Source organism: Ranitomeya imitator, chromosome 2 (assembly GCF_032444005.1).
Source record: "Ranitomeya imitator isolate aRanImi1 chromosome 2, aRanImi1.pri, whole genome shotgun sequence".
NCBI classification, from domain to species: Eukaryota; Metazoa; Chordata; class Amphibia; order Anura; family Dendrobatidae; genus Ranitomeya; species Ranitomeya imitator.
The window spans coordinates 47,975,116-47,988,906 of record NC_091283.1 but is presented as its reverse complement, the minus strand read 5'-3'; the positions used below and the strand labels follow the sequence as shown (position 1 = coordinate 47,988,906).

Genomic DNA, 13,791 nt, shown 5'->3' with positions numbered 1-13,791 from the left:
GTAAGAACATAATTAATAATTACCCATCTAATCACCTGCTTTTGGTCCAGTCACCGGTATTGTCTTCACTTGGCCATCTTCAGTCCTTTAGTCACCCTGCATCTTTGGATGTCTCCTACGCTGACTAGGCCACAACCTCTTGCATTGTGCATTCATAACTTCTAGTCAGTGTAGAAAATGGCAAAGATGTCAGTGACTGGACCGAAGAAGACAACTGGATAGGATCAGGGCTGCACAGTTAGACAGGTGAGGGCTTGGTGACTATAATTGTTCATATTTTTTGTTCGTTTATCATACCTTTAAGTCTTGAGAGAGCTCGGAGCATAGTAATGTACATTTTATTTGCATTAAATCAATTTCCTGGCTAAAGTAGGATACATTTCCAAATTCAGATTTCCTAGCTAAGTACAAGCCAACTGTTTTGATCCAATTTCGTCAAAGTGATCATCACTATTTTGGATTCATGTCCACATCTGTGTTCATTACATTGTATCTGCCACCATTTAATCATGTGTGTCATATATGTCTTATGACAGTAGCCCACAAAGAGTATTCAGCGAGGGACAGCAAACATCTCATAGTCATGAGGTTGAGAACCATTGGTGTTGGGTACTGGTCTGATGTCAATGAGATCTCTGTCAACAGTAGGCTTCAAAGTGAACTTCTGCAGTAAAGTTGTGATGAATAAGAAGATTTCCATGCGAGCCAGAGTCATGCCCATACACATCCGTTTGCCTGGAGGGAGGAACACATCATGTGTTAAATGGTGTATAATGGTCATTGAGGACCATCTGTGTCAACTTCTAAATAATCTGCACGTGACGTAGTTAAAAAATTCTTGACCAAGAATTTTAAAAATTACTATCCTAGGTTTGAACTTTCTCCAGAATACTTGCTGCCATGAACTGACATGGAACTGGTTTTGAAAACCTAAGCAAGATTTTATTATGAGTCTTGTAGAGCATGAGTAAGTGAATTCCTTGATATTACTCTGTGATGCTGGTCTTATCACGGCTACTTCGTCCACTGAGCACCACCACTGCCTATTGCCCTTGTATAAGGCTTAACTTGATGGCACTAATCATGCAACATTACTATGGCCTGTTTATTGACTGGGGGCATCAGAAACCAGAATTCAATTTTGGAAGTGGTTTTTGTTTCTGATATTCTTTTTTCTAATTTCCATAGGTTGGCCATGTTTTTGTGATTCCTCAGTGGAAAAGATTACTGGTCAAGTACCAGGGTTGCCAACTGTCTAGAAATTCCTGGACAGTCAGTAAGCATATTGCACTTCCCCCCTTCCTTAAAATTTGATTTGTCCATGATTTTTCCTGAAGCTGATAAAGCTTACACGGATTATTATGAATGTGGTGTAATTTTACAGTTCACAGTTGATGCAAGCAGCTAATGTCTATGTCTTTATCAGAAATGTTGGGTGTAGACATAGGTCACTTAGAATCATAATGATTTACTATAGTTTTCTAACATGTCCGTGAAAAATGTTGGCTGTCCATTATTTTTTGAGAAGTTGCCCAGGAAGACAAATCAAGTTAGCAAACACTGCCAGGTACAATAGAAAAGTAGGTGCACATTAAAAGTACTGTGCCCCTTTCCTCGAAGTCCCATTAGCAAGTTCATACTCTACTTCTATGTTATGTATACCCTTGGGTTGTACATGGTGGACATGCATGAAAATCTCAATTGAATATCAGAAAAAAAGAAACACACCAGGAGGAAGAATTTGATAGATAGTGCCATGCATAGTGAAGGACCTGAAGGGGTGGTGTATGCTTAAAAGATAAAAGTCATGCTCCACTTCTTCAGGCCTTGCATTAGATATATAAAACAGCATTTCCTGGAGTATTCCTTTGAAAAGTGGATCAGATGTGGAAAATAATGTACAGTCATGGCTTCACTAAATTTTATAATAGCATTTAATCTTGTTTTGTTAAGAAGCTGAGAAACTTTTGAAGAGATAGTACCTGCAGAAAATACCATAAAGGCTTCACTCTTCTTGAAGCCACCATTCTCATCAAGGAAGTGTCCAGGATCAAACTCTTCCGGATTCTTAAAATGATTTGGGTCCTTCAGAACGGATGTTATCATCGGAACCATCATCATTCCCTTGTGGAATACATATCAATTCAGTTGCTGAATACAGAAGACGTGGCAGTATATTATATTGTTCTGTTATTGACAATTTACCTTTGGTATGTGATATCCCTTTAAAGTTGTGTCTTGCTGTGCTGCACGGGTTAGTCCTATAGGGAATATGTCAGCAAATCGCTGAATTTCATGGATGACCGCATCTGTATAGGGCATTTGAGACCGGTCTTCTGCTGATGGACATCGGTTTTGGCCAATTACGCGGTCAATCTCCTCATGAATCTTTTCTATAGAATGGAGACAAAGTTAAATTGCAATCACCAATTGGAGAAAATCCCAAAAGTTTTCGGAAGCCTCACATTATTTACACATACTTATACTCATGTGCATTTACTTGCACTTTCCAAATACTGCAATAAAGTAGCATTGGTGTGAGAGCACATACGTTCTTACGTCTGCAGTTCTGATGCTAGAATTCATCATATGCTTGTTAAGCTCTGTGGATAGAAGAGATTATAAGAGTATTCTGGGGTGGTGATCTGCCTTTGAATAAATCCAAAAGTCAACACGGGGGATTATGGTGAAGAACTAAGAATCCCTGGAAATTCACTCTTTGACTTTGTGGTATGCAAAATCCATAAGTGATCCAATGAGCTCACATCCACCATTGTTACATTACAGAAAAAGAATAATGTGAAAAACATACTGTAGTTTAATAAAAAAAAAGTTCTTTAAGTGGAGACACATCTTACCTTGTACCTCTGGGTGTTTAAGAAGTATTAGGAAGCTGTATCTCAATGTCATAGCTGTAGACTCAGTTCCAGCAAAAAACAAATCAATTACGGTCCCCACTAAGTTATCCTCACAGAACTCAGTTTCAGGATCATTTTTCTCCTGTAAATATAATTGTAAAAGAAATCATTATGTGACATGTAAAATCCAATATGATTATATAATATAAATTGGTTGAAATTGGAATCATTGATGGCCAAGGCAATCCAACATTGGATTACTTCTAATCAAAATGACTAGAGTTGAGCGACCTTGACCTTTTTAGAGTCGAGCCGGGTTTCGCGAAACCCAACTATCTCAAAAGTCGGGTCGAGTGAAATCGGCCGATTATGGCGAAAAGTCGGGATCGACCGAAACACGAAACCCAATGCAAGTCAATGGGGCAGCATAGTCGGCAGTGAGTGGGGGCCAGGAAAACACCTAGAGTGCCCATTTTAATGTCAAAACCATCCATTCTTCTTAATGAAGCTTGTCAAGCGTAATTTACCTTATAATAATTGGAAGGCATTTGAAATTGGGGGTCATTTGGCTAAAGTTGTGTGGGGTAGGGCTGGTTCAAGTAATTAGTGGGCCCAGGAAATCTGGACCACGTCACGGCAGTGGAGCAGGGAGAGGTAAGTATTTCAACTTTGCAAGTGCTGTGATCCTGAGCAAGCAGGGGGGGCCCACTTGTTGGCATTGGCACTGGCACAGGGCCCCTCAAAGTACAGCGGTGTGTTTGCACGGCGGGGGCGTCTCCCACCGGCAGCAACACTTTTGCGTACTATGAGAGGCCCTGTGCCAGTGACGTCGCCAACTAGTATTCCTCCCCCCACCTGATGAAGGAAACTGCACTTTCATCTGCACCTTCCTCTTTGTCCCCGTGTAAGGTGGTATGGTATGCGGGAAGAGCAACCTGACTTTCAGCAGGGTCACAATGTTGTTGTGTAGCATGCACGGGGAATGTTGCGTTATGGGTCAATGTACCAGCAGACTCATCTATCACTGGCTGGGCAATGGGCACGATGAAGTGGAAACACAGATATAGGCCCAAAGAATAAAGTGGACTAAATGCAGTTCAAAATTGGTAACACAGGAATAACCAGGGGGCATTGCAGTGGAGGACAACTGGAATGAGAGGCTGACACAGAGAGTAGGGCCAAATCAGTAAGTAGTCGAAATGCAGTTCAAAATTGGCAACCGTAGTAAACAGGCGGCACAGCTTTGTTCAGTGGAGGAGAACAGCAAGGAGTGGCAGACACCGATAGTAGGCCCCAACCCAACTAGTAGGCCAAATGCAGTCTAACATTAACAACTATTTAACGAGAGCCTGAAAATGGAATTTCAGGACAGGAAACCAGGAGAACAGCAAGGAGTGGCAGACACCGATAGTAGGCCCCAAACCAACTAGTACGCCAAATGCAGTTGTTCCATTTAACCACAATTTAATGAGAGCCTGAAGATAGAAGCTCAGGAAAGGCAACCTGGGGAACACCTTGGAGTGTAACACACCATCTCTCTCCACCCCATACCCATTTTGTAGGCCTAATGCAGTGTACTTTTCTACAACTACTAAACGAGAGTCGGAAGACCGAAGCAATGGCAAGGAAACCTGGGGAACACCTTGGAGTGTAACACACCATCTCTCTCCACCCCATACCCAATTTGTAGGCCTAATGCAGTGTAGTTTCCAAGAACTACTAAACGAGAGCCGGAATATCGAAGCTCAGGAAAGGCAACCTGGGGAACACCTTGGAGTGTAACACACCCTCTCTCTACACCCCATACCCAATTTGAAGGCCTAATGCAGTGTAGTTTCCAAGAACTACTAAACGAGAGCCGGAAGATCGAAGCTCAGGAAAGGCAACCTGGGGAACACCTTGGAGTGTAACACACCCTCTCTCTACACCCCATACCCAATTTGAAGGCCTAATGCAGCGTAGTTTCCAACAACTACTAAACGAGAGCCGGAAGATCGAAGCTCAGGAAAGGCAACCTGGGGAACACCTTGGAGTGTAACAAACCCTCTCTCTACACCCCATACCCAATTTGTAGGCCTAATGCAGCGTAGTTTCCGACAACTACTAAACGAGAGCATGAAGATCGAAGCTCAGGAAAGGCAACCTGGGGAACACCTTGGAGTGTAACACACCCTCTCTCTACACCCCATACCCAATTTGAAGGCCTAATGCAGTGTAGTTTCCAAGAACTACTAAACGAGAGCCGGAAGATCGAAGCTCAGGAAAGGCAACCTGGGGAACACCTTGGAGTGGAACACACCATCTCTCTACACCCCATACCCAATTTGAAGGCCTAATGCAGCGTAGTTTCCAACAACTACTAAACGAGAGCCGGAAGATCGAAGCTCAGGAAAGGCAACCTGGGGAACACCTTGGAGTGTAACACAACGTCTCTCTACACCACGGAAGGGCTGATTCTTAGGAAGGAAGGCTGTTGGAAATAAGCATTGCGCGTCCGAGGGTGATTATATTCTTATTAGGTATATACTCACCCTCGGACGCGCCCTGCTTCTTTATTTGGAATGAATGTTTATTTGCAATGTGGTGTTGACTTTCTCTATTATTTTGGTAATTAATGATTTTATTATTTTCATTGTTTTGCATCTTCTCGGCAATAATATAAAGAAGACGCGACAGGACAACACTCGGTGGATGCCATATCTGTGTTTTCAATTTAAAAAACCTTTCAGTTAACTACTTGCAGGAGAAAGTAATTGTAGCTGGTGGCCATTTTTAGTACTGTACCAGATTTTAGTTGTGTGTTTGTTTTTAATGTTAAAATGTCTGCATTTGATATCTCACCAGTATTTTCTTTTTTATAAGCAAAATACTTTTTTTTTTATTTTATGATGTTGGTTCAAGGGGTACACGGGCAGCAGTAGACAGGTCAGTGGAGGCCTAGTGGAAGGAGGGACCGCAGACAGGCTTCGAAGCCCTAACATAATAAATTGGGCTGCCTGTAGGCAATTTAAAATTGGTTCCAGGGGAACACGGGCAGCAGTAGACAGGTCAGTGGAGGCCTAGAGGAAGGAGGGACCGCAGATGCGCCAATGTTTCCCCCATACCAAATTTGTAGGCCTAATGCAGTGTAGTTTCCAACAACTACTAAACGAGAGCCGGAATATCGAAGCTCAGGAAAGGCAACCTGGGGAACACCTTGGAGTGTAACACACCCTCTCTCTACACCCCATACCCAATTTGAAGGCCTAATGCAGTGTAGTTTCCAAGAACTACTAAACGAGAGCCGGAAGATCGAAGCTCAGGAAAGGCAACCTGGGGAACACCTTGGAGTGTAACACACCCTCTCTCTACACCCCATACCCAATTTGAAGGCCTAATGCAGCGTAGTTTCCAACAACTACTAAACGAGAGCCGGAAGATCGAAGCTCAGGAAAGGCAACCTGGGGAACACCTTGGAGTGTAACAAACCCTCTCTCTACACCCCATACCCAATTTGTAGGCCTAATGCAGCGTAGTTTCCGACAACTACTAAACGAGAGCATGAAAATCGAAGCTCAGGAAAGGCAACCTGGGGAACACCTTGGAGTGTAACACACCCTCTCTCTACACCCCATACCCAATTTGAAGGCCTAATGCAGTGTAGTTTCCAAGAACTACTAAACGAGAGCCGGAAGATCGAAGCTCAGGAAAGGCAACCTGGGGAACACCTTGGAGTGTAACACACCCTCTCTCTACACCCCATACCCAATTTGAAGGCCTAATGCAGCGTAGTTTCCAACAACTACTAAACGAGAGCCGGAAGATCGAAGCTCAGGAAAGGCAACCTGGGGAACACCTTGGAGTGTAACACACCCTCTCTCTACACCCCATACCCAATTTGAAGGCCTAATGCAGTGTAGTTTCCAAGAACTACTAAACGAGAGCCGGAAGATCGAAGCTCAGGAAAGACAACCTGGGGAACACCTTGAAGTGTAACACAACGTCTCTCTACACCACGGAAGGGCTGATTCTTAGGAAGGAAGGCTGTTGGAAATAAGCATTGCGCGTCCGAGGGTGATTATATTCTTATTAGGTATATACTCACCCTCGGACGCGCCCTGCTTCTTTATTTGGAATGAATGTTTATTTGCAATGTGGTGTTGACTTTCTCTATTATTTTGGTAATTAATGATTTTATTATTTTCATTGTTTTGCATCTTCTCGGCAATAATATAAAGAAGACGCGACAGGACAACACTCGGTGGATGCCATATCTGTGTTTTCAATTTAAAAAACCTTTCAGTTAACTACTTGCAGGAGAAAGTAATTGTAGCTGGTGGCCATTTTTAGTACTGTACCAGATTTTAGTTGTGTGTTTGTTTTTAATGTTAAAATGTCTGCATTTGATATCTCACCAGTATTTTCTTTTTTATAAGCAAAATACTTTTTTTTTTATTTTATGATGTTGGTTCAAGGGGTACACGGGCAGCAGTAGACAGGTCAGTGGAGGCCTAGTGGAAGGAGGGACCGCAGACAGGCTTCGAAGCCCTAACATAATAAATTGGGCTGCCTGTAGGCAATTTAAAATTGGTTCCAGGGGAACACGGGCAGCAGTAGACAGGTCAGTGGAGGCCTAGAGGAAGGAGGGACCGCAGATGCGCCAATGTTTCCCCCATACCAAATTTGTAGGCCTAATGCAGTGTAGTTTCCAACAACTACTAAACGAGAGCCGGAATATCGAAGCTCAGGAAAGGCAACCTGGGGAACACCTTGGAGTGTAACACACCCTCTCTCTACACCCCATACCCAATTTGAAGGCCTAATGCAGTGTAGTTTCCAAGAACTACTAAACGAGAGCCGGAAGATCGAAGCTCAGGAAAGGCAACCTGGGGAACACCTTGGAGTGTAACACACCCTCTCTCTACACCCCATACCCAATTTGAAGGCCTAATGCAGCGTAGTTTCCAACAACTACTAAACGAGAGCCGGAAGATCGAAGCTCAGGAAAGGCAACCTGGGGAACACCTTGGAGTGTAACAAACCCTCTCTCTACACCCCATACCCAATTTGTAGGCCTAATGCAGCGTAGTTTCCGACAACTACTAAACGAGAGCATGAAAATCGAAGCTCAGGAAAGGCAACCTGGGGAACACCTTGGAGTGTAACACACCCTCTCTCTACACCCCATACCCAATTTGAAGGCCTAATGCAGTGTAGTTTCCAAGAACTACTAAACGAGAGCCGGAAGATCGAAGCTCAGGAAAGGCAACCTGGGGAACACCTTGGAGTGTAACACACCCTCTCTCTACACCCCATACCCAATTTGAAGGCCTAATGCAGCGTAGTTTCCAACAACTACTAAACGAGAGCCGGAAGATCGAAGCTCAGGAAAGGCAACCTGGGGAACACCTTGGAGTGTAACACACCCTCTCTCTACACCCCATACCCAATTTGAAGGCCTAATGCAGTGTAGTTTCCAAGAACTACTAAACGAGAGCCGGAAGATCGAAGCTCAGGAAAGACAACCTGGGGAACACCTTGAAGTGTAACACAACGTCTCTCTACACCACGGAAGGGCTGATTCTTAGGAAGGAAGGCTGTTGGAAATAAGCATTGCGCGTCCGAGGGTGATTATATTCTTATTAGGTATATACTCACCCTCGGACGCGCCCTGCTTCTTTATTTGGAATGAATGTTTATTTGCAATGTGGTGTTGACTTTCTCTATTATTTTGGTAATTAATGATTTTATTATTTTCATTGTTTTGCATCTTCTCGGCAATAATATAAAGAAGACGCGACAGGACAACACTCGGTGGATGCCATATCTGTGTTTTCAATTTAAAAAACCTTTCAGTTAAATACTTGCAGGATAAAGTAATTGTAGCTGGTGGCCATTTTTAGTACTGTACCAGATTTTAGTTGTGTGTTTGTTTTTAATGTTAAAATGTCTGCATTTGATATCTCACCAGTATTTTCTTTTTTATAAGCAAAATACTTTTTTTTTTATTTTATGATGTTGGTTCAAGGGGTACACTGGCAGCAGTAGACAGGTCAGTGTAGGCCTAGTGGAAGGAGGGACCGCAGACAGGCTTCGAAGCCCTAACATAATAAATTGGGCTGCCTGTAGGCAGTTTAAAATTGGTTCCAGGGGAACACGGGCAGCAGTAGACAGGTCAGTGGAGGCCTAGTGGAAGGAGGGACCGCAGACAGGCTTCGAAGCCCTAACATAATAAATTGGGCTGCCTGTAGGCAATTTAAAATTGGTTCCAGGGGAACACGGGCAGCAGTAGACAGGTAAGTGGAGGCCTAGTGGAAGGAGGGACCGCAGACAGGCTTCGAAGGCCTAACATAATAAAATGGGCTGGCTGTAGGCAATTTAAAATTGGTTCCAGGGGAACACGGGCAGCAGTAGACAGGTAAGTGGAGGCCTAGTGGAAGGAGGGACCGCAGACAGGCTTCGAAGGCCTAACATAATAAATTGGGCTGCCTGTAGGCAATTTAAAATTGGTTCCAGGGGAACACGGGCAGCAGTAGACAGGTAAGTGGAGGCCTAGTGGAAGGAGGGACCGCAGACAGGCTTCGAAGGCCTAACGTAATAAAATGGGCTGGCTGTAGGCAATTTACAATTGGTTCCATGGGAACACGGGCAGCAGTAGACAGGTCAGTGGAGGCCTAGTGGAAGGAGTGACGGCAGACAGGCATCAAAGGCCCAACATCATAACATTGGGCTGTTGGCAATTTAAAATTGGTTCCAGGGGTACACGGGCAACAGTGGTCTGGTCAGTGGAAGTCTAGTGGAAGGAGTGACGGCAGACAGGCATCAAAGGCCTAACATAATAACATTTGGCTGTTGGCAATTTAAAATTGGTTCCAGGGGTACACGGGCAACAGTGGTCTGGTCAGTGGAAGTCTAGTGGAAGGAGTGACGGCAGACAGGCTAAGAAGGCCTAACATAACAAAATTGGGCTGGCTGTAGGCAAGTTTAAATTGGTTCCAGGGGAACACGGCCAGCAGTGGCTTGGTCAGTGTAGTAGTTGTAGAAAGAACGGACCGCAGACAGGCTTCGAAGGCCTAACATAACAAAAATGTCAAAACAATGGTATTGTCAGTGCCAGGCATTGAAGGATGTCAGCGCATAGACTAAACATTGGTGAAGCTGTGAGAGATAATTTTGCTAGTGGTAGAGCACTGTTTGAGCTGGGGGGGGGGAACTGTCTTGTGGCCGGCGGTACAGGCCCAGGGCCCCTCATATTACAATGGTGTGTCTGACGTTGGGTGCGCACCACCACCGCCAGAGACACTTTATTGTACTATGAGGGACCCAGTGGCAGTGCCGTCGACCAAAAGCGGGCACACCCACCTCTTCAGACAAACAGCACTCTCACGGGTGCTGGCGCAAAGTGGCGATACCACGGCCCCGTGTGGGGAGTTTGGCCATTTTGTTAGGAGTAAACATGTCGTATGCTGGACAATCAGGTGCAGAAAATTACGAGATTGGAAAAGTCATTCAGAAGAGTCCACAGGCAAGACCTTTTCATAGGAAAGTTAGGTGTCAGCCGGGCAAGGTGGGGCAAAAGATTTTGAAATCCAGTTGTGGTTCATTTTAATGAAGGTTAGATCATCTACATTTTGGGTAGCCAGACGAGTCCTTTTTTCAGTTAGTATTGAACCTGCAGCACTGAATACTCTTTCTGATAGGACACTAGCTGCCGGGCAAGCAAGCTCCTGCAATGCATATTCTGCCAATTCTGGCCAGGTGTCTAATTTGGATGCCCAGTAATCAAATGGGAATGACGGTTGAGGGAGAACGTCGATAAGGGATGAAAAATAGTTTGTAACCATACTGGACAAATGTTGTCTCCTGTCACTTTGAATTGATGCTGCAGTACCTGTCCTGTCTGCGGTCATAGCAAAATCACTCCACAACCTGGTCAGAAAACCCCTCTGGCCAACGCCACTTCTGATTTCTGCCCCTCTAACACCTCTGGTCTGCTGGTCCCTGGAGCTCGTGTGAGAACGATCACGGGCGCTGTGTGCAGGGAATGCCAGAAGCAAACGGTCAACAAGAGTTGATTGTTTTGTTGCTAATATTAGTTCCAAGTTCTCATGTGGCATAATATTTTGCAATTTGCCTTTATAGCGAGGATCAAGGAGGCAGGCCAACCAGTAATCGTCATCGTTCATCATTTTTGTAATGCGTGTGTCCCTTTTGAGGATACGCAAGGCATAATCCGCCATGTGGGCCAAAGTTCCAGTTGTCAAATCTGCGGTTGTGCTTGGTTGAGGGGCAGTTGCAGGCAAATCTACGTCACTTGTGTCCCTCAAAAAACCAGAACCCGCCCTTGCCACGCCACCAATTTCCAATGACCCCGGGAAAGCTTCCTCATTAAAAATATACTCATCCCCATCATCCTCCTCATCCTCCACCTCCTCTTCGCCCGCTACCTCGTCCTGTACACTGCCCTGACCAGACAATGGCTGACTGTCATCAATGCTTTCCTCTTCCTCTGGTGCAGACGCCTGATCCTTTATGTGCGTCAAACTTTGCATCAGCAGACACATTAGGGGGATGCTCATGCTTATTATGGCGTTGTCTGCACTAACCAGCCGTGTGCATTCCTCAAAACACTGAAGGACTTGACACATGTCTTGAATCTTCGACCACTGCACACCTGACAACTCCATGTCTGCCATCCTACTGCCTGGCCGTGTATGTGTATCCTCCCACAAAAACATAACAGCCCGCCTCTGTTCGCACATGTGCAGTGTTGAGTTCCACCTTGTAACAACGTCTATGATTAGGCGATGCTGGGGAAGGTTCAAAGAACGCTGATAGGTCTGCATACGGCTGGAGTGTACAGGCGAACGGCGGATATGTGCGCAAAGTCCACGCACTTTGAGGAGCAGGTCGGATAACCCCGGATAACTTTTCAGGAAGCACTGCACCACCAGGTTTAAGGTGTGAGCCAGGCAAGGAATGTGTTTCAGTTGGGAAAGGGAGATGGCAGCCATGAAATTCCTTCCGTTATCACTCACTACCTTGCCTGCCTCAAGATCTACAGTGCCCAGCCACGACTGCGTTTCTTGCTGCAAGAACTCGGACAGAACTTCCGCGGTGTGTCTGTTGTCGCCCAAGCACTTCATAGCCAATACAGCCTGCTGACGTTTGCCAGTAGCTGCCCCATAATGGGAGACCTGGTGTGCAACAGTGGCAGCTGCGGATGGAGTGGTTGTGCGACTGCGGTCTGTGGATGAGCTCTCGCTTCTGCAGGAGGACGAGGAGGAGGAGGAGGAGGAGGGGGTGCGAACGGCTACAGCCATCTGTTTCCTAGACCGTGGGCTAGGCAGAACTGTCCCAAACTTGCTGTCCCCTGTGGACCCTGAATCCACCACATTTACCCAGTGTGCCGTGATGGACACGTAACGTCCCTGGCCATGTCTACTGGTCCATGCATCTGTTGTCAGGTGCACCTTTGTGCTCACAGATTGCCTGAGTGCATGGACGATGCGCTCTTTAACATGCTGGTGGAGGGCTGGGATGGCTTTTCTGGAAAAAAAGTGTCAACTGGGTAGCTCGTAGCGTGGTACAGCGTAGTCCATCAGGTCTTTGAAAGCTTCGCTTTCAACTAACCGGTAGGGCATCATCTCTAACGAGATTAGTCTAGCTATGTGGGCGTTCAAACCCTGTGTACGCGGATGCGAGGCTAAGTACTTCCTTTTTCTAACCATAGTCTCATGTAGGGTGAGCTGGACTGGAGAGCTGGAGATCGTGGAACTAGCGGGGGTGCCGGTGGACATGGCAGACTGAGAGACGGTGGGAGATGGTATTGTTGCCGCCGGTGCCCTAGATGCAGTGTTTCCTACTACGAAACTGGAGATTCCCTGACCCTGACTGCTTTGGCCTGGCAAAGAAACCTGCACAGATACTGCAGGTGGTGCAGAAAATGGTGGCCCTACACTGCCGGAAGGGATGTTGTGTTGATGAGTAGCTTCATTGGCCGAGGGTGCTACAACCTTAAGGGACGTTTGGTAGTTAGTCCAAGCTTGCAAATGCATGGTGGTTAAATGTCTATGCATGCAACTTGTATTGAGACTTTTCAGATTCTGCCCTCTGCTTAAGGTAGTTGAACATTTTTGACAGATTACTTTGTGCTGATCAATTGGATGTTGTTTAAAAAAATGCCAGACTGCACTCTTTCTAGCATCGGATACCTTTTCAGGCATTGCAGACTGAGCTTTAACCGGATGGCCACGCTGTCCTCCAACAGGTTTTGACTTTGCCACGCGTTTTGGCCAAGATACGGGCCCGGCAGATGGAACCTGTTGCGATGTTGATGCCTGCTGCGGCCCCTCCTCCTCCGCTTCAGAACTGCTGCCGCCTGCACCCTGTTCCCCCAATGGCTGCCAATCGGGGTCAAGAACTGGGTCATCTATTACCTCTTCTTGTAGCTCGTGTGCAACTTCGTCTGTGTCACCGTGTCGGTCGGTGGTATAGCGTTCGTGATGGGGCAACATAGTCTCATCAGGGTCTGATTCTTGATCAGCACCCTGCGAGGGCAATGTTGTGGTCTGAGTCAAAGGACCAGCATAGTAGTCTGGCTGTGGCTGTGCATCAGTGCACTCCATGTCAGATTCAACTTGTAATGGGCATGGACTGTTAACTGCTTCACTTTCTAAGCCAGGGACGGTATGTGTAAAGAGCTCCATGGAGTAACCCGTTGTGTCGCCTGCTGCATTCTTCTCTGTTGTTGTTGTTGCTGAAGAGGACAAGGAAGCGACTTGTCCCTGACCGTGAACATACACTAACGACGCGCTGCTTTTACTTTTACCAGTTTCACGAGAGGAGGCAAAAGAGCTAGAGGCTGAGTCAGCAAGATAAGCCAAAACTTGCTCTTGATGCTCCGGCTTTAAAAGCGGTTTTCCTACTCCCAGAAAAGGGAGGGTTCGAGGCC

General features: G+C 45.9%; 1 protein-coding gene across 1 annotated transcript in view; it reads right to left on the bottom strand.

Annotated features, from left to right (window-relative positions):
• Positions 1-321: 321 nt before the first annotated feature.
• The window catches only part of LOC138661758 (cytochrome P450 2H2-like), a 55,342-nt gene continuing 41,872 nt past the window's right edge, over positions 322-13,791 (bottom strand). Inside the window, exons 6-9 of the mRNA XM_069746654.1 lie at positions 2,859-3,000; positions 2,206-2,393; positions 1,983-2,124; positions 322-735 (exon numbers count right to left, since the gene is read on the bottom strand). Coding sequence (XP_069602755.1) covers positions 554-735; positions 1,983-2,124; positions 2,206-2,393; positions 2,859-3,000 — 654 coding nt within the window. The 3' untranslated portion in view covers positions 322-553. The remainder of the gene's footprint in view (positions 736-1,982; positions 2,125-2,205; positions 2,394-2,858; positions 3,001-13,791) is intronic.